The sequence below is a fragment of the Podarcis pityusensis genome (assembly GCF_964106645.2).
Source record: "Podarcis pityusensis genome assembly, chromosome: 8".
Taxonomy (NCBI): Eukaryota; Metazoa; Chordata; class Lepidosauria; order Squamata; family Lacertidae; genus Podarcis; species Podarcis pityusensis.
In genome coordinates this window covers 23,461,340-23,482,271 of record NC_138033.1, presented here as the reverse complement: position 1 = coordinate 23,482,271, position 20,932 = coordinate 23,461,340, and the positions used below count along the sequence as shown (strand labels likewise).

The window sequence follows — 20,932 nt, the reverse complement described above, 5'->3', positions numbered from 1 at the left end:
AGCTGGAGATGGCCTGAAGGGAGAGAGGGAAAGGAGTCGGATGGGCGCATATAAGTAATAAAATTATTATTCATAACACGGCTCGGGAACTCTGGCATCCTTTCCATCAAACCACCCTAACCTCCACACAGGTTCGGCGGAAGGTGATAGCAAACTGTAGCTCTCTCCAAGAGAGCTGAGAAGGGCTGGTCCAGGAGGGCAAATGGTGCCCTGCCCCACCAAGCTCAGCTTGTCCTTAGCCAGCCCCTGCCTGCTTGCCTCCTCCTTGTGACCAGTCTAAGGGGTGCAGGGGTTGCCTACTTCCTCCTTAGTCTCAGGGTTGGCCTTGTAGAACTGAAAGGGGATGAGGATGAATCATAGAACACCTTCTGAACGTGGGGTTTTTTATGACCATGTGGCCATGTCATCTTTAGACTCAGAAGGTGCCTTCCCCAGCTGAAGTTCGTTCTCTAGGGCAAGTGAGGCACTGCCCCAAGAATCTCAGCCAGCCTTCAGCCAATCCCCATCTTCCTTCCTTCTATGTCCATCCAGACAAGGAGGTGGCAATGCCTGCCAGCTTCTTCCTCTCAGTTCTCCCCTTGTAAGACTCAACAGAGAGGAGAATGGAGAGAGTCAAGCTACAATTTGTTAATCAGTTAAACCAAACTGTAGTCTGTGAGCTTCACTGAAGTGGTCCGCAGCAGTGGGTCTGTGGATTTGTGGTTGAAGACACAAGACATGACGCCCATCATGTTAAACAGTGCTTTTTTTCTAAAAAAAAATGTTTAGGGGTACTCTCATTTTCCTACTCATATTGAAATACTGCCCCTCAATGAGGCCAAACTTAGATTCACAAAATATTTAGGGGTATGCATACACCTGTGTCCCCCCCCCCCCAGAGAAAAATGCACCGATGTTAAATATCCGTAACTGGTTTTCAGTTGTATTTTTATTGCTTCTTCTATTTCTTATACTGTGTTCCGTTGTGTTGTCATTTAAATTCCATGTGGTTTAACTCCTAATACAGTAGAATATAATATATAAGAAAGAAAGAATAAAAAATGCAATTAAAGATCATATGGCATTTAGCACACAGCACATTGCAATTGCAATTGCTACAGCAAGCAGAAAAGCCATTAAGTGGTCCACCAAGATCCTCAGCGATCTTCAAGTGGTCTGTGGCGGTGGGGGGGGTAGTTTGGGAACCACGGGATTAAACTGTTGCAGCTCTAGTATAACTATAGATTCAGAAGATCTGTGATTTTAAGAACAGCAATCTGTCACCTGCCTAGATTGTGTGCATGTGCATGTGTGCATAATATACATATATAGATAGATATGCTACTACTGCAAAGGCAGAAGGAACAGCACTTTCATATATATGCTAACATGAATTCCATTTGCTGCTGATTAGACCGGCAATCCTTTCTATGGAGAAATTGCTCTGATGTTCCTATCCCTCTTTTTTTTTTTTTTTTTTAAAGCATTGCAAATGACTGCCCGGTCTCAAGATGCTCCAGGCTGACTTGTGACATCGATCAAGAGTTGTTTCACAACAAGAGCAAGACAGCTGTGCAGCTGGGTGCGTGTGTGCGTAGGTGGCTCATTTCCCTCCTGCTCCCTGCTCCCTTCTGGGAATAAGGCTTACGTTAATTACATAGGGCTCCCTTATCTTTTTCTTTCTGTCCTCCGAGGTAGGTCAAGAGTTCCATGTGAAACTAGGAGACACCCAAATACCCTGGCTGACCCATCACCAACTACATGGCCTTTTAAACAACCGAGTAGCCAAGGCGGCAGCTACCAGGCCACTGGCTAACTTTGGTAAACCCCTTCTGGCAACAGAGGAATGGTATCTGCAATACACAAAAATACTGATCCACGCCACTACAAGCCCCTTCACCACAATCAAAGACCAATGGGAACGTGACACAGGACACAAAAAAACTCAACCCGATGGTCAGAACTTTGGCCTAAGTCACACTTTAAATATATCTCAGCCAAAAGAAGGGAACTCGCTTTGAAACTTATTTATAGATGGTACCTAACATAATGAAAGCTAGTACTGATACATCCAGGAACTTCACCTAGGTACTGGAGAGGTTGTTCCTCCATGGGCACATTCCTCCCTGTGTGGTGGGAATGCCCCCAAATCTGATCCTTTCGGATATTAGTCTTACAATAAATTTGCAAAATAACAAAACAGGTAATAGAAACAATTCCAGAACTAGTCCTACTCAATATCTTCCAAGACAATTATGTGCACTCACATGACAAAGAAGTCACAAACCACTTACTCTCAGCTGCTAGGAGTGTCATAACTAGACACGGGAGGGATCTGTTGGGAGTGAACATGGACCACTGGTACCAAACTGTCAGAGACCATGCTGAGGAGGGCTGCACTGAGGAAGAATGGTGGGAGCCACCCCCTTGCCCTGATCCTGATCCTGAATCTTCCCAGGAGCAGGAGGACAGTATACATTTGGAACAGTGGTTTGCAGAGGGGCATGGTTCAGAAGGCAGAAGCTGGGAAATACTGGATAGGAAATAGCTGGCAGAAGAAATACTAGAAGAGAGAGAGTAAACAGACTCACAGTCTCTGGACAGCATTCATCCCCCTTCTCCAAAGACACGGAGAGCTCAGAAAGTGTTAGAACAGAAAGCGCAGAGGGAACAAGCTCAGATTACAAGACATAGGAGTGATGTAGATTAATAGGGACGGGGGGTGCGCCTTAATTGGGAGCACCACCATTTCTAGGTAGACGTGTTCTTTTATCTTTCACTGTGATTATTAAAGAATCCAACTGGTAAGACATTCTGTTCGTTTAATCTTTTTATTTACTGATCTTTTTATTTACATGGGGACAAACACAGGAGGATACTTTTACCCCGATGTGGCACCCCTTTATTACATATGCAAGCCAGAAAGACAATAAACCAACCCCACCCCTAGACAGCATACAAATCAATATGGTTAACTTGACCCACCCAACAACACACACCCCTCTCACACACAGACAAAACATGCTGCAACCAACTCTCAACCAAACATGCCCTGGGCCCTCTGGTCTCTTGCACCACCACCAAGAAGAAGGTAACTGTTTATATGACACTGACACAAAAGCTTTGCTCATATACTATGTAGAAGAATGATTTTTTACTGTCTTGCCCTTTGCTTCCTTCTCCCTTCCTATTTTTCTTTTCCCTCAACCCCTGTAACAGTAATGTCTCACTCTGAATATGACTGATTTGTTTGAATGATTCTGTGACTTGAAAACAGAGACTCTGAATGTTCTATTGTTACCCAAGAAAACCTTTTAATAAAACTTTCCCCCCCCCCCCAAAAAAAGAGAGTTCCATGCGACAGACAGACAGGAGAGATTAAGAGGCAGCAGTTTGCACACAAGGCTGCCTGGAGTGTTTGCTGTTGGACTGAAATTTGAACTCAGGCCTTCTAAAGTACAAGGGCAGATCGTCACACGAGTGCTTCGTTTCAAACAAGGGTGGCCTTAACTTGCAGCTCTCTGGATGTTTGCTGGACTCCAAGCCCCAACATCCCCAGCCAGCATGGCCAACGGTCAGGGATGATGGGAGTTGTTGGTCAACAACAGGTTAGCAGCCCCTGATTTAAATACTCAGGATACTAGGAGGTGCTCCTGTTGTCTGATATGCAGACAAAATGCCTTTTAACCTCTCCTGGGGTAGCACAGAGAGGAGATACCTTAAAACACAGAGAGATGTGTGCCAGTGTTGAGGAATGTACCCATAAATGTCCTTTAGTTGGCTCCAGACTTAGCTGAACAGCTTAGGTCCCACAGAAATCACTGAATCTACTTAATCACAGCTTAAGTCCCATTCATTCCAATGGGAATGCAGGCCAGCTAACTTATTCAGGGACTCAGCTGATCAATGCACCAAAGCAAAAAGGACCAAGACTGAGTAGGATGGAATGCCTTTTGGCTTGGAAATTTGCCCAAGGTGGCCTCTTGGGCCCAGTAGAGATGCCTGATGGTCCACTGCTCTGAGCTTCCCCATCACTGCCATAAACCCACCATCCAAACAGCCAGACACAACCTTCTCCAGTCCCATCACCAGGAACATAGGATACCAGGTCAGACCATTGGTCCATCTTGCTCAGTATCACCTATGCTGAGTGGCTCTTCAGGGTCTCAGGCAGATGTTTTTCCCAGCTGTGAATACAGTTGTTGGGGGACTGACCTAGGGACCTTCTGCAGGCCCCAACACTGAGCCATGGCCCAGGAAGCTGGGCTTGTCCATTGGCTGTGCAGAGAGACCTGCCTTTGCAAATAACACACAAAAAGGAATTATAGTAGGAGAAACGGCTAGGCAAAATGTGTGCATTAGTCAAAACTGCATACAAAAATGTGTTTAATTAGTTGAAATCCACACTAGAATGCTAAAGAATTTTCATGGTGGGGTTGTGTGGTTGGTTGCTGTTTTTTAAAGATTCCGAATTAACTGCAGAAATCTGAGTAACTGGAAACTGGAAAAAATGAGAGAAATGAAATGGACAGATTCTTCTCTCTATTATCAAATGGATTTGGAAAGTGGTGGACTCTCTTTCAATGGATGTTTTTAGACAGAAATTGGATGGCAGGGATTCTTTATCTGTAATTCCCAGATTGCAGGGGGTTGGACTTTACTTATATCAGCACAATTCTATGATCCTATGGAAGTGACGTTAGAGGCAGGGTGGGATAAACACATAAGAAATCAGAACAATGTACTTCACACAGACCCCCTTCTCACATCGCCGCATCCTGCCCAGCTTTCAGCGCAAACAATTTACTGTTTAACTCTGGTTTCCAGGCTGCCTCAGAGCACTGAGATCAAGGGGACCCCTGTTCCTGTCTCATCCCACGCCCCCCACCACAAGCACAACGAGGGGAACGTGGATACCTTTCTTGCGTCAGCGGCGCTTGTGCCTGATGCGTGTGCCATCCCACGCACCTCGTCACCTTGCTTCCTCTCTGGGCACAGTTTCCCTCTGCTGTAAGAAAGGGGGGGGGGGAGAGAGAGAGAGATCCCAGTGAGGCTGAAGAGATGGCTGTGTGCACCTAGCTTCCCCTTCACCCCCCCCCCGCCATGCAGAAACAGAGAGAGGCAGGTGCTTCTCAAAGCCACAGTGGGTGGATTCAGTCGCTTGGCTCATGGCAGGTTATTATGTGGGAGGAGGGGCAGTTTCGGGACCAGCCATTCAGGTTCTTGCAGGAGACCAGCCAAGACTTCGAGGTTCTAGTCCCAGCTGGGCACCTGACTCACTTTGACTAAGTCACTTAAGCCCAGAAGCTAAAGTTACACAAAGCAAGCACTGTCGTGACGTCCTGCCTCCTGAACCACATTCTCCAGGAGGAGTCAGCTTTCGAGTTACAACAGAGGTCCTTCTCACTGCTTCCCCCCTTCTGTGAGGACCAAACCATAAGGCTGCGAGGAGGGAGCAGGCAAAAGGAGCAGTTGGGGTGACTTCCTTTCTAGCCTTATCTGATACTAGGAGCATCAGGGACACTGCAAGAGTCAAACGACAGCAGGATTTTTTATTTTGTGAAGCAATTGCTTGGACACAAAGGGGGACATGGGACAAGTCCATTGCAGGGCACTGCCCCATAAGCCTCAAGCCTGCCTCAGTCAGCTCCTACTTGCCTCCCTTCTTACAACATAAAAGCAGCAGGAGGGCCTGCTGGATTAGCCAGTGGCACATTTAGTCCAGCATCCTATCCTCACAGGGACCGACCAGGGGAATCCATGAGCAGGATTTCAGCACCAGAGCACTCTCCCCCATAGCTGTCAACCTTATTTGGTGGGACAGTCCCTTATCCCAGCGCCATGTCCCGCTGCTGTCCCTTATTGATGTCCCTTAAATTTCCCGGGTTTCAAAGGAAGCAGCTCCTCTCCCTCCTTCCCTGCCGGTCAGGGAGGAGGGAGGCTCCAGCTGTGTTGTTTGGCTGCGTTGCTCACCCAATAAGGAGTCTAAGGATGACTGGGGGGTGGAGCTTGCATGCCTTGTGCCGATCAAATCTGCCGCGTTGCCTGGGGACTTGCCTTTGCTCAGCGCTTCCCAGCGGAGAGGTGACAGTGGTTTTCCTTGCTGCATCCCCTTTGCTGGGTTGCAGCGCTATGGGAACCACCACTTGAGGCTTCATTTGGCTGCTGATTGACTAAAATCCCTTATTTTGGCTGTCGATCCCTTATTTTAGAGGCTGCTGGTCCCTTATTTTCAAATCTGTATGTTGACAGCTATGCTCTCCCCTCCCGTGGCTTCAAGCAAGTGGTCTTCAGAAGGTGTTTCCAGCTGTGGAGGCAGAGCATAGCTCTCATGGCCAGTAGCTATTGATACCCCTGGGCCCTCCATGAATTTGTCCAATCAACTAAATGGGTGGCCGTCACTGCCTCTAGTGGGAGAGAGTTCCATAGTTTAACAATGCACCGCAGGAAGATAATTCTTTCTTTTGTTATCTGTCCTGATTATCCTCCTCCTCCTCCTCCTCTTCTTCTTTCTTTTTTTCTTTTTTATAAATTTTATTAGAAACTTAAACATAACATTATATCTGAAAACATAATATCCTTAATTTCCCCCCATTTTCCTCCCTCCCCCCACCCTCCCATACCCCCCCCGACTTCCCTCAGTTCCAATCTTTGATTTCTCTATGAATGCTATTCTCTGCATGTTGCAAAATTGTATAAATCCTTAATTTCCTGATTATCCTTTCAACATTCAGCTTCACTGGTTGCTCGTGAGTTCTAGTGTTATAAGAAAAAGAAAAGAAAAGAAAACTTCTCTATCTGCTTTCTCCATGCCATGCATAGTTTTTATAAACTTATGATATCACCTGTCCAGCGGGTGGCCCTGCCTTTTAGCTTCCTTCCCAGTTTGCCCTTGTAGAACTCAGCAAGGAGTAGAATGGGACAAACCTAGAATTAGTCAGTTTGACTTGACATTGGCTCTGGCTCTACGTACTGTTGACCTCCCTGCTCCAGGGAAGAGTTATAGCACTAGTGTTCCTTATAAGTTTGCAGGAAAGGTTTGACTGAGTTTGGGAAAGGTGGCAATGGTACTTAACATCCACCCACACCCACACACTCACAGTTCCTCTGTATTGCAAAGGGGGTACAGTCCAGTGGAGGTCTGCACCACATTTCCAGATGAACATGTTAATCAGTTCTCAATTGTCAATTTTTCATGGTTGACTCTCTCCTTATTAAACTTGCAATGTCCCATCAATTAGTCAATCAAGTGGCAGGGTGGGATCCAGCTCAGAAAAGACCTGGACAAACATTAAAAGGTGTGATAATAGATAGAAGAGATCATAAACCAGTGTGGTGCAGCAACTGGAGTGTAGACCAAGAGCTGGCAGACCAGGGTTCAAGTCCCTACTAGTCCACCATGAAACTCATTGGGTGACTTTGGACTGGTCACAGTCTCTCAGCTTAATCTACCTCACAGGTTTGCAGTGAGGACAGAATGGAGAGGGATCATTATTAATAATGTGCAAAGGTATGGGTTTTTTTGGGGGGGGGTTGTGTGTGTGCACAAAACACTCCATCTCTGATGGTGCAACCTGGATTTGCCAGGATGTTATTTAATCCCACTGGAAAATAACAAGAGTCTGGAAATGCCCTTATGCCATCTTCCTCTGGACACACGATCCCTGAAGCAGCAGCCACTGACAATTAAGCCACTAAACTCTGACCCTCAGGATTGTGGCAGTCCTCCCCTGCTGATTTCTGAGGCGTTTGCTCTGTTCAGCTGTGTATCTCTGGACCTGGGTTTCTGGGAACTGCTGTGTACAAAGCAGAAGCAAAGTTGAGTCATGCTCCTTCCTGTAAAGTGCAACATTTGATTTGTGAATCTCACCCACAAGGGTTGTTATCTTCATCCCTCCCAATTTACCTTACTAAACAGGGAAAGCCCCTATTTTCTTCTATCTGTCCCTGATTAATCATTGTTCCTATTTTGCTTTGGGAGAATGCCTTCGCCTATTATTATTATTATTTAATTTTATATAAAGTTTAAACAGAAAGTAGCAATAAAAAAGAAAGCACAGTTTTGATAAACCAGTAACAGAACGGTAAATAATGAAAACCGCTTCTCCTCCTCCCTCCCTGTCACCTTTTCCTTTCATGTCTGTTCAGCTATGTACACATTCCCGTTTCCTTCAGCTCCAGTGCACTCCCAACCGCTGGCATTTGCAGTCAAGTATACATGATGCCGGGACGCGGGTGGCGCTGTGGGTTAAACCACAGAGCCTAGGGCTTGCCGATCTGAAGGTCGGCAGTTCGAATCCCCGTGACGGGGTGAGCTCCCATTGCTTGGTCCCTGCTCCTGCCAACCTAGCAGTTTGAAAGCACGTCAAAGTGCAAGTAGATAAATAGGTACCGCTCTGGCGGGAATGTAAGCGGTGTTTCCGTCCGCTGCTCTGGTTCGCCAGAAGCGGCTTAGTCATGCTGGCCACATGACCTGGAAGCTGTATGCTGGCTCCCTTGGCCAATAAAGCGAGATGAGCGCTGCAACCCCAGAGTAATCCGCGACTGGACCTAATGGCCAGGGGTCCCTTTACCTTTATACATGATGCCAGCCACAATCCATAATGCATCCTGTCGTTTCCTGAGAAATACTGCTGTTTGATGTGTTTCCTATTAAACCAGCTTCCATTTGATTTGAAAACACCAGGTCCAGGTTAAGCCAAGGTGTATACAGTTCAGACAGCCATTGCACATGTGCAGATGAAAGTGTATGCTCAGATTTCGACTCCCTTGAATTGGAGCTCAGGGCAGTTGCAGGCTTGCAGAAACAAATTGGGTAATGTGAATCGAGTGTAGACACCCCACCCCAGTCTCTGATGTGTGCAACAAGACTTGAAATGCAGCAGGAGGGAACAACGACCTTGCTGTGTCGTAAGCCAGCCACTAATGTCTACATATCCTTAGACTGTAAACCTGTGAGCACGGGCTGCCTTGTTTCAACTGATTGTATGTCAGCCACTGAAGGAGCCTTTTAAATATGAACCGCAGGGTAGAAATACTCAAAATAAACAAACATTTAACCACTAGTGATTGAACAATTGATATCATCAGGCAATTAAACGTTTAGTGAAATGGCATAATCATGACCCTGGCTTATTCTTACATGTGAATATGTGGCAATGACGTGTCTCCTTTGCTTGCTCATCTGTAACACACTGGCCTGCTCTGAAGCAAACCCCTTGTGAAATATAGCTCTTAGGTCAGGGTGAGGAAGAGGCAAAATAGGCACATCACTTCTGGTTCCATATACCACCCGCCCCCCTTTTATCTGGTGACAATACATATAAATGTAGGATCTATGTAAGTTGCAGAAAATTCACAGGGGGAGTTACACCCCCCCACCCCCCACCCCCCCACCCTCACTGCCAAGATGGAGCGGAAGAAGGCAAAATCCTGGCAGTGGCAGGTCCTTCATCTGCTAGGAAGGACCCCTGTTGTGGAGAGGTCTATAGAGACAGAGGTTTTCTCCATTCACCTGTTTGAGGAGAGATTTAAGGCTAATGTTCCTTTTTTCCACCCCGCCAGGCATCCAGCTGATGACAGGAAGACAAGAGTTCAAAGGTACCAACATCTGCGCCCGGGAAGAAGCTTTCATGCCTACGTTTGGGGGAAAGTGTGGGTGGAACAGACAGTCTCTCCGCTCCAAAGTGAGAGAGCTGCTTTAATTTGAACCAGTTTTCTTTCCCTGCAGGCTCTGTTGCCAGGTGGGTCCCTCGACAGAGACAAACATCAGGAGGGCTTTGCTGGATCTGGGCAGTGGTCCATCCACTCCAACATCTTGTCTCTTACAATGGACAATCAGGTGCCTCTGGGAAGCCCACCCAGTGTGGCACAAAAGTAGCCCTCTCCCCGCACTGTTGCCTTCTAATAATAATAATAATAATAATAATAATAATAATAATAATAATTTATTATTTGTACCCTGCCCATCTGGCTGGGTTTCCCCAGCCACTCTGGGCGGCTTCCATAGAAACCAAAAATACAGTAAAATATCACAGATTAAAAACTTCCCTGAACAGGGCTGCCTTAAGATGTCTTCTAAATGTCAGGTAGTTATTTACTGCTTTGACATCTGATGGGAGGGCGTTTCACAGGGCGGGCGCCACTACCGAGAAGGCCCTCTGCCTGGTTCCCTGTAGCTTTGCTTCTCGCAATGAGGGAACCGCCAGAAGGCCCTCGGTGCTGGACCTCAGTTTCCGGGCAGAACGATGGGGGTGGAGACGCTCCTTCAGGTATACTGGGCCGAGGCCGTTTAGGGCTTTAAAGGTCAGCACCAACACTTTTAATTGTGCTCAGAAACGTACTGAGAGCCAGTGTAGGTCTTTCAAGACCGGTGTTATATGGTCTCGGCGGCTGCTCCCAGTCACCAGTCTAGCTGCCGCATTCTGGATTAGTTGTAGTTTCCGAGTCACCTTCAAAGGTAGCCCCACGTAGAGCGCATTGCAGTAGTCCAAGCGGGAGATAACCAGAGCATTAATATTTTGGGAGCTTATTATTTTATTGTATTTCTATCCCACCTTCCCTCCAGGGAACTGAAGGTGTCATACCTTCAGGTTCTCCCTTCCCTCTCCATGTGATCCTCACCAATGACCCTGTGAGGTAGGTTAGGCTGAGAGACGGTGACTTGCCCAGGATCACCCAGTGAACTTCATGGTTGAGTCAGGACTCGAACCCAGGTCTGAGCGGCCTGGGTTCGAGTCCTGCTTAACCATGAAGTTCACTGGGTGATCCTTGGCCAGTCACCATCTGTCAGCCTAACCTACCTCCTAGGGGGACTGGCAGCAGAATGTTCAAGTGTGAAATGCTCTTGCCCAGAGTTCCAGCCAGCCATCCCCTCCTGTGATACTCCATTCCACCACCCGCTTCCAGTTTTCCATTTCCCCTCCAAGACTCAAGTCATGATCTTGTTGCCACTGAGCACTGACAGTCCTTGCTGGTCCGTTGTTGTTTTTATTGTAATCCTCATTTTAAGACTTTTTTCCTAACTTCCCTGCCCGCCTCCAGTATTCTGCAAACCTCAGGGTTTCCCCAAACATGCCAAAATCTCCTCTGTGTGTGTGTGTGTGGTTCCATTTTGGCTCCATTGGCACTGGCACTCACACCTGAACATTGGAAACAGCGTGAATTATAGACATCTCCTCCCCCACGAATTACGCTAATCTCTTTTTTAAACCATTTAAGCCAGCAGGCGTCACCACTTCTTGCAATAGCAAATTTCATCAGTTTGTGATACGTTGCACGAATCTATTGTTTGTCACGTGTGATTTGTATGTTGGCTACTGTTTCCTTCTGCTGGTTTTTAATAGGTTTCATTTTTATTGTAACTGTGTGTGCTTTATTGTCGTTAGCTGTCTTGGACAGCTAAGCGGGGAAAGGCGGGATAATGTTTAAGGTAATAATACTTTAAAATAGATAAATATGGATGGGGGAAAATAGGTGCATTTGCTCATACTGAGGTGAGCTCTGTTGTGGTTCCTCTGCTAGTTCTCTGCATGCTCTCTGTCCTGCCCATTTATAGACCACATGCATACTATATCTTGAATGTCCATTTAAAGCACAAAATGGCCTCTGCCCAAGAATCCTGGGAACTGTAGAAGAGTTTGGATTTGATATCCTTCTTTATCACTACCCGAAGGAGTCTCAAAGAGGCTAACATTCTCCTTTCCCTTCCTCCCCCACAACAAACACTCTGTGAGGTGAGTGAGGCTGAGAGACTTCAGAGAAGTGTGACTAGCCCAAGGTCACCCAGCAGCTGCATGTGGAGGAGCAGAGACGCGAACCCGGTTCCCCAGATTACGAGTCTACCGCTCTTAACCACTTCACCACACTGGCTCTGTAGTGTGTTAAGGGAGGGATAGCTCAGTTCGTAGAGCATGAGACCCTTAACCGCAGGTTTGTGGGTTCGAGTCTCATGTTGGGTGAAAAATTCCTGCACTGCAGGGGGTTGGACTAGATGACCCTCATGGTCCCTTCCGGATCTGCAATTCTGTGAGGGGTAAGATTACAGTTCAGTGGAAGAAGCCAAGTGCTTTAAATCCCTGGTGTGAATGTGACCACAGAACAAAGTGACGAGTGTCAAAGCAGAAGTTGCTGCTTGGATTTCAGTACCATTTTGTACACTGTTCGCCTAAACTTTCTTCGTCATTAGGAAGAGTTGGGAAAGGAAGCAGGTGATATTCCTATCCTGTTTGGTGCTGGATTGTCAGAACAGGAGAAGGACCCTTCACCAAATGCCTGTCACAAGCCAACATCCTGTTATCACAGTGGCCAACCAGATGCACATGGGAAGCCCAGAAGCAGAACCTCAGCACAACAGCAGCTTTTCCAAGAGAACTGTATTCAGAGGCACACACTGATTCCATGATAGACTTCTCTCCCATGAATTTGCCTAATCCTCTTTTGAAGCCGTCCAGGTTGGTGCCTGTTTCTTGCGCGGGCGAATTCCATGTGCTTAACTATAGAATAAACAGCTGGCAAGAACTTCCCCACTTGTCATGGATTGGGACATTATGACAGCGAGAGAGAGAAAAAGAATCCTGAAAGCCAGGTAGAAAAGAGGTATCAGGATTACGGTTTGTCCCTCCATTGGCTGATCATTTTTTTAATAGCTCCAGGTTTGAAAAACAACGAGCTCCTGAAACGCAGTGAAGGTGGTTTTCTCAAGAGGCCTTTGCCAACAAGGAGTGGAGCTGCAGGTAACTGTTCATGCAAAACGGGGTGCAAAGCAGAGATGCAGCCGTATCAGTTGTGCTCATTATCTACAAAATGTTGAAGAAAAGCAGCCTGGGGAGGAAGTTTGCAGTAGAGAAGCAACAGCAAGAAGGAGCTTAACTTCTCCACTCACAACTTCTCTGTTCAAAATTACCCACTTGTGGGTTACTTTTCTTCCCAGAAAGAAGGGCAACTGGAGACCTCGAACTAATTTTATGTAAGTTCAACAACTGTGGGGTAAAATCATAAGAAAAGCTTCATCAAATTTGGCCCTCTTTGAAAAAAAGTTTGGACACCACTGCTGTAAGGGAAAAGCAGCTAGCGGGAGGGTTTGGAGTGGAGGGTAAAGGATTAAGCAACTAGTCTCCGTGTTGTATTTCTGTTCCATTTTTTTCCCCTCCCAACATTGCTGTCTAATCCCCCTCCCAAAAAATAAAAGAAGCAGGGAGGTTGTGTCTCTGCACATAACTAGTTTTTCAGAAAAAGCATTTTACCATTTCCTGAAGTTTATTGTATATTTTATTTTGATTTTTTAAAAATAAAAATAAAAAAAATGTACTACCCTGGGATAAGATTTTATGAAGGATGGCAGACAAATAGCTTACACAAAATAAAGCAACACTTTGGGTGGGGCAACTGGAGACCTCGAACTAATTTTATGTGGGATGGGGAAGCCCAGAAAGGGAGAGGAGAAATAAGGTGAAATGGATAAAGCAATGGAAAGAGGGAGGGGGGGACACTCTGCTTATGTTCAGGGGTGTCAGAAGAGATGAGGGCACATCAAAAAGAGGGAGAGAAAGGGTGCTGCAATCCTGTTTTATCTGGGATTAATTATCCAAGAATGCAGTGTGACTTATTTCCGATTATGGGCATGTGTAGGATTGAACTGCAAACCTTATACCAAAAGATAGAAGGAACCGGCCAAAATCTCATCAACCCTCACTGAACACATAAGATAAAGGGGGATGAGCTATGTCTGTTTCTACCCATTGCTCTTGCCCCCAGCTGAGTGGCATGAGGGCTGTTGCAAAATTATCATGAATGCCATCTAAATCCAATTGCATTGGAGTATAAATAACATAGCAGGCATGTCGCTGGCTTCAGACAAAGACTATCAATGGCTACTAATGCTGATGGCTCTGTTTTTCCTCTACTGTTGGAAGGCAGTCTGCCTTGGAATACCAGCTGTTGGCAATCCCATGCGCGGAGAGAGCTGTTGTGCTTGGGTTCCACTTATGGGCTTCCCATAGGGATCCAGTTGATCACTGTGAGAACAGGATGCGGAACTAGATGGGCCACTGGCCTGATTCAGCAGACTCTTCTTATGTTCTTCAGTTGGTAAAGAATAGAAGTGGGTGGGAGAGGCTCTAGATCAGGGGTAGGCAAACTAAGGCCCAGGGGCCAGATCCAGCCCAAACACCTTCTAAATCCAGCCCACAGACGGTCCAGGAATCAGCACGTTTTTACATGAGTAGAATGTGCTCTTTTATGTAAAATGCATCTCTGGTTTATTTGTGGGGCATAGGAATTTGTTCATTTTTTCCCCCAAAATATAGTCCGGCCCCCCACAAGGTCTGAGGGACAGTAGACCCTGACTGTCTAGAGCTGACTCCTGCTCTAGACAAATGTGAACAGGGTCCTATTTATTATTATTATTCACTCTCTGAAGTCCTGCAGCTTTTATGCCGCAGAGAAACAGCATTCCAACACATCATTAACCATGTATCCCTCTCTACTGAAAAGGCCACCTGGGCAGTCTGCTTTAAACCCAGGGGCCATATCATGTCAATAAGCACTAACTTGTTGTCTAGCTGGTGACCACCTTTGTATTGGCCCAGAGAGTCTCCTTTACCAGCCTACAGAATCTGCTTTGCTGTTTTCACTAGCAACACCAAGGTCCACCAACTACATCCAGGTGTGAAAACAGTGGCTATGAAGGTGGAACCAAATGCAAATAGGGCAGAGCTACTTTCCTTCCACATCGCATAAGCTGCACACATTAAGTGTGTATCTACATCTTAAGTTACTGCGGATCAGGTATTCCACCTCAAAACTCTTTAAAACTGTGCAAGGCCTAACTGAAAGGCCACTGGTTAAGGCTGCAACACTTACCTCACTGCACTTAATGTTATTTAGTTAATGCACTTACCTGGAAGTAAATTCAATAGGACTTCTGAGTAATCCTAATGCGCTGCAATATCTCCCATTTTACAGGTGAGCAACACCAAGGCTAAGTGATTAGCAGAACGTCAGCCATCCCAGAAATTTAATTTAAAACAAAACAAAACAAAACAAAACAAGGCCCTATTGTTCAACCTGTCAAGAGTAATAAATTTAAGCAGATTCCCTGTAAATCAGAGAAGTCTACCAGTAGATCCCAGTCTACCCACTTGATATATACCAGGCATGTCCAACTCCCAAGAGACTGCCATCTACTCTCACTATAAAAAAAACTGGCAGTGATCTACCCATTGGATTGACCAAAGTTGTTGAGCTTTTTGGGCGGAGGGGATCAATCAGGAGCACGTGATCGAACAGGATCACCCAGAGATCAACCGGTAGATTGCGATCAACAGGTTGAACGTCCCTGATATATACAATCCTTACTGAAACTGGAGTGACCTGCTCAGCACTAATCACTGAATGTTAGCTAAGCAGAGGTTGGAACAAAGATCTATTTGCACAACTGACCATCGTGCCTTCAGAATATACTGTGATTCCAGAGAATCACAAGCATATCAAGTACAAGTACTGGTTGGATGACACTGTATTTTTTTAATTAAAAAAAACAACAACCACCCCACCTTAAGCAATCGTGTACCACATAGAGCAGTGAAAAAGCGCTTTGACTTCCAATGACCTAAAGTGTTGCAAAGGCAGAGAGGTATGCTTTGCATTGGCCTGTGCCAGCAAGACAATCAGGCTAAGACTGGCAGATGCGCAGTTGAAGAGCTGCAATAGATCAGTAACTGCCGGTTGCTTTGCCAACTTTCAACTAGGCGTAAATTCCCAGCCTGCAACTGGCAGCTACCTTGGGATCTTGCTCAGCTTTGCCATTTGAGCATGGGAGAATAATTTACTAGTTCAAACTAGGTTTTTTTGTGGGGGGGGGGCACAGTGAAATTCACCCTTACACCCCCAAGAGAAATTACTTTCCTTTACAGAGGCTGTATTATCAAGTTTTACCCGTGCATAGGCAGAGGACAGAAGCAAAGAAATACAATGTTGACGTCTGGAGTGCATGTGCAAGTGATCAAATGCAACCACTTAGTATTATGTCCATGCTGCAGATGCAAGGACTGAGGCAGAGACCCAATTGTTGTCTTAAGATTACCTAGTGAGTTCAGAGATTCAAACCAGGGACTTAACAGCTTCTTTTTTCATCACCCAACACCAGCTCAAAGAGTGCCTTCTTTTTATGCTTGCTTGTTAACACTTCTCACTGTTTAACTCACCCATCAAGAGTTCTGGATTAAATATGAATTAATTGTAGAGTTGTTTATATGTTGCTTCCACAAGCCACGACTCTATAATACCCATCCCAGGATCCCTTGGAGAGCTGTGTTAATTGTGCTTCCCAACTGCACCCCAAAAATATTGGTGCCGTAAGCAACTATGTGGGTGGTTCGTGCAGCTGGTACAGCCCTGTGTTCGTCCCATTTCCACACAACTCCATTAGAATGGCATCTCTGTTGAGCACCAGCTGCCTCAGCAGCTTCCTAAACAGTTTCAGTGGAGAACACCTTCAGTTGCTGCCTACAGTGCACACAAGTTGTTTTAACACCACCAATAACATTTGCAATATTGTTTATAGCTGGTGCCACCTAGGAGATAACTGGATGCTTTCCTCCAAGGCTTCAACACTCATCAACATTTGCCTTCTTTTTTTGTTGGTGGTGGTTAAAGGCTACTGGCGTTGTCAAAACGAGGCAGCAGCCATTGCACCTATTTTAGGAAACTGCAGTTGCTGCAAGACAAGAGTTTCCAAGTTTTAAGGGGATTATAATCTGTAGGCTCTTCAGATCAGCCATCACCAACCTGGTGGGAGTCCCATTTTGGGGACTACAGATCCCATCAGCCCCAGCCAACACAACCATACTGGCCAGAGCTGATGGGAATTGTAGTCCAAAAAATCTGGAGGCCACCAGGTTGGGCCAGGACTGGCTCAGAATACCTCAAGTGTTTATAAGGGGTGTGAAAGGCGATGTGGTGGTCTGGTCTAAGAAGTTTTTTCCCCCTCCCAAAAAGTTTTCAGATATGTTTTTTTTAAAAAAACAGCTTAAAATTTATTATGTAAGAAACTTTTATAAAAAGTTTTTTTTTAACCAAAGGAAGTACAATTCATGGATGCAGAAATTAACCTTCCTGCGAAAAAAAGGTACATGTGTTCTCTCTATTATAGAGTTCAACAATAAAAACCATGAGGCGAAACAGCCCCAAGACACCTCAGTTTTCATGTTCTTGAAAGTCCCCTTCCACCCCCCCAAAAAATGATGTTAAAAAACTATAATCCAAAATATACATACAAGCTGCATATCTGCAAAGTTTTTTTTTTGTTGTTGCCCTTTTTTCTGAGCAAACAATAGATCGGTCCACATTTGTCACAAGTTGTTGCAATGTTGGAAGTGTGCGATTTCACTAAGAAATCTCCCGACCAGGATCAACGCGAAAAATCTGATGGCTCAGAGCTTTTTTTAAAAAAAAACCGTCCCGACACACACACTCAAACCCCACAAAGTTTCTTCTTGTGCAATACAGCAATCCGATAGTTAAATCTGAGAGTGGATTAAAAGGTGGGCTTGCTTTCAACCCGCCCGCCCCCCTCCTCTGGCCTGCAAATTTTGTTTTCAGGCAGTTGGAAGAGAACAACAGATTGAGGGCAGAAAGTTGTTTCTGGAAGACCAGTCAAGGCATCTGAAACTGCCAGGCAAGACCCATGTTCCACAGTTTATCTGGAAGATAATGATGGAGGTCTCTCCATTACTGGATGCACGGGGTTAAAATGTCAGATCCTTTCCCCACTCAAGATCTTTTTTCTCTCTCCTCTTCTTCTATCTTCTGTCTCACTGGAGAGAACCAAGTGTCAGGATCCCACACCTGCAGTCTGAAAAAAGGGGGAGGAAGGGGGAGGAGGCGGGAGAGAAAGACATGTCAGTTTCAGCAACAGATCAGAGGCAGGTCTGCAGACATCCTGGCGCCAGGGAGGAAGCTTCTATTTACCTCCAGCTGATAAGGAATCAGGAGCCAACACTCAAAGCTGGAGGTTTGCTAATTGGCACCAAAAATCTAAAGCAGGCGGGGCAGCAGAGGGTGGAATGAAATGGACCCTTCTGTTTTCTAACTTTCTGCAGATGTATCTAAAATTACAGATTCTGAGGGAGGGGACAAACTCTTCAGTGGTGTCTTCTCGACTTTAAAAAAAGAAAAGAAAAGAAAGAAGAGGGGGGAGAAGAGAAGAGAGGGAGAGAGAAAGAAGAAGAGTGCCTCTTGATTCACTGATTTCAACAGGGCTGTTTAAGCAGCTGCAGAGACTTAAAGCTATAAAAAGAATGACATTGTAAAAATAATGACTCCATTTACAGGCAAAAGCATGGAGGCATCTGAGGCTGCTGCCTTATTGCCAAGCAGTGACAAGGGGCTCTAAAGACCACAATCTGTTCCAGGGAGGGCAGTCAAGTAGGACTACTCTGGAGTAAACATTGGGGTGCAAATCTAGATTTCTAGACTGACTGTAGGGTTTTTTAAAAATATTTTGGTGGTTGTTTTTTAATAAAAAACCTGCTTGAGGTGTCTTGCTGGTTGAGATCGGGGATGGGGCAAAAAATAATTTGGGTATTTCTTGACTGTTACCTGTTTTAAGAGGTTAGTGGCAGAGATTCCTCTCCTCTTTTGAGCAAAGTTCTGATGCCAGCTCTGCAGCCTATGGGAGAAGGGGAGAGAAGCGTTAAGGAGATACTGAGTTCACAGTTTAATATACGCCACATGATACAAAAAAATAAAGATCGGGAACAGTGAGAATGGGTTTGCTGCACACAGGACCATGATCCTATTGACTTTTCAGTGGGATTTCTGCTGAGCAACACCTATTGACTGACAATGCAAGCCTAGCCAGAAGTCCCACTACATTCAACAGGGTTTACTCCCAGGAAAATGCCACGGATTGCAGCCTGAATGGACAGCAGTGCCAATTCAATTTACATCAAATGTGTTTAGCATGGGGTCCTTAGGATCAGAACCCAAGATTGTTATCTTAGATCCTGCTCAAGTAGTCCCACTGAACCTGGGATCCCAAGCACTTTATTAAGATTAAAAAGATTATTAAGATTAAAAAACACCCCCCCCCCCAACAAATAAATACAGCAGATCTTCTTTTGGAGGTAAAACGTTTAGGACCGCAGTTTAGACCCTGCTGAAGGCGCAGCTGTCAGTGGAACCAAAAGTGCCCATAAATCCCTCCCTCCCAACGCATATGGCAGAGAAGAGTGCAAACTGTGCGCCTATTCCCGAGCAAGCAAAGTACTCCCGCAGCCCGTTTGCGATAGGACTCCACAGCCTTAGAGGCGCACACAGTTTGCTCAAGGCTGGATAGCGCAAAGGACGGATTATCTCGCGACCCACTGCAATTTGCCTTACAGCGCTCTGCGGAGCGCAGGCAGGACGCGGCTCCCGCTGGCGCCCGTTAGATCATTACTTTAACTCATAACCCAAATTAGCCTACATGGCGCGTCTATAGCAACAGCATTTTCCCTGGCTCCCCCCCCCCCCGCCCCTCAACCTTGTGTGCGCCCACGAAGGCTCCCTGGGTTTTCGCCACCTCTTCCTTCTAAGGGAAATCTCCTTACTTTTAAAGAGAGTAGGGAAGTCTCGGCTGCGGACGGATCTTGCCCCTTCTTCGCCTGCTCCTCCAGCACGATCTGCAGGTCAAAGATGTAGTCGATGACGTGCTGCAAGATTTCCACTTGGCTGACTTTGGTGCCTTGCGGGATCCCCGGCACCAGCTCCCGCAGCTTGGAATAGCAGTCGTTCATGTCGTAAAGGAGGTTCATGGGCTCCTCCAGAGCCGGGCTCTTGTTGTTCGTTCCCCGGGTGATGGCGAGGCTCTGATCCGAGAGGCAGCACACGGCTTCGTAGCAGCTCCTGACCGATCTGACGGGGCTGATGGCTTTCATGGCAGCAAAGGAGGAGAGAGGGATTTGCAGAAGAGCAAGGTTTCCTTCCTTAAGGCGGAGAAGCGATCGATCGATCGATACTGCCGCTTGCTTGCCGGCCTGGTTAATTCTCTATTGTGCGCACACAGAAGATGCTTCTTTGCAAAAAAGCAAGGGCTGTCACCCCACTCTGCTTTTATAGCTGAGCTTGAGCGCTCAAGCCCGCCCGCTGATGCAAATGAGCCACCGCGTTCCCCCTCCCACTCCCCTTCGCTCTGATGACAGCGAAAATGTTGGAATGGAACGTTTACAAGATGGTTAAACTGCAAAACAGGTTTCTATTGGCTTCGGCTGACACCGAATAGCAGAGGACATCAAAGGAATGAGGAAGCTCTGATTACAAAGAAGGAGGGGCCAGCTATCAAAAGCGCTTCCTTCCTTCCCTCCCCCTTTCGCTCTCTCTATTCCATTCAATTAAACAGAGTTAAATTCGAAATGTGTGCCATTCGCCTTGTCCGATTTAATTCTTATATTTGGGTATGATTATTAGTCTTATAAAGGGGGAGGGAGGGAGAGCTATTGTGCTGAGAAGAAAAGGGCACATTTTTCTATTACTGCTTTTCTGCCTTCACCCAGCCCTTAAAACGTTCAGGAGCCATAAATCCCATCACGGCAGAGAAATTTCCCAAGGTTTTAGATTTTTTCCCCTCCTCCTCCTCCTCCTCCTCTTCAGGGTTTGGGGGAGGGAATCTTGTAAGGACTTAGTGCCGCCTTGTTCCTCAATTTGCTACTCATATGACCTCCAGACTTTCTGGCGTCAGGAATTATCTTGTGACCAAGTTAAAAAAAAAAATTAATTGCGGGAAAGCTGAGGCTACGATGGAGAAAGCAGATTTGAGCCAGCAATAATGGTAGTGAAACGTGTGTGAGGGAAGGGGGGGTGGCGGAGGAGATTATGGGGAAATTACTTACAAGTCATAATTTACTTGGTAAACAAATAAACAGGCACACAAAAATCCAGGCAAGACATTGCTAAGATATTTTAGGACAACAGG

At 46.1% G+C, this 20,932-nt stretch overlaps 1 protein-coding gene and 1 long non-coding RNA gene across 4 annotated transcripts in view; one reads left to right on the top strand and one right to left on the bottom strand.

Moving 5' to 3' along the window:
• Positions 1-15,338, top strand: part of LOC308482583 — a 38,788-nt gene extending 23,450 nt beyond the window's left edge. Inside the window, exons 3-5 of one of the 3 annotated variants that reach the window (XR_013989337.1) lie at positions 1,464-1,561; positions 9,544-9,579; positions 14,944-15,338. This is a non-coding gene — a long non-coding RNA (uncharacterized lncRNA). Of the gene's footprint in view, positions 1-1,463; positions 1,562-1,677; positions 4,794-9,543; positions 9,723-12,166; positions 13,066-14,943 lie in introns of those variants that run through there. The other 2 variants (XR_013989338.1, XR_013989339.1) reach the window with 2 other exon arrangements.
• Positions 15,339-16,989: 1,651 nt separating this feature from the next.
• Positions 16,990-20,063, bottom strand: ID3 (inhibitor of DNA binding 3). The gene is made up of 3 exons (XM_081015583.1): positions 19,572-20,063; positions 18,580-18,649; positions 16,990-17,833 (listed from the first exon to the last, which is right to left on the bottom strand). The coding sequence occupies exons 1-2, from the start codon at positions 19,896-19,898 to the stop codon at positions 18,593-18,595; spliced, it is 384 nt and encodes a 127-aa protein (XP_080871709.1). The 5' UTR covers positions 19,899-20,063; the 3' UTR covers positions 16,990-17,833; positions 18,580-18,592.
• Between the last annotated feature and the right edge of the window lie 869 nt (positions 20,064-20,932).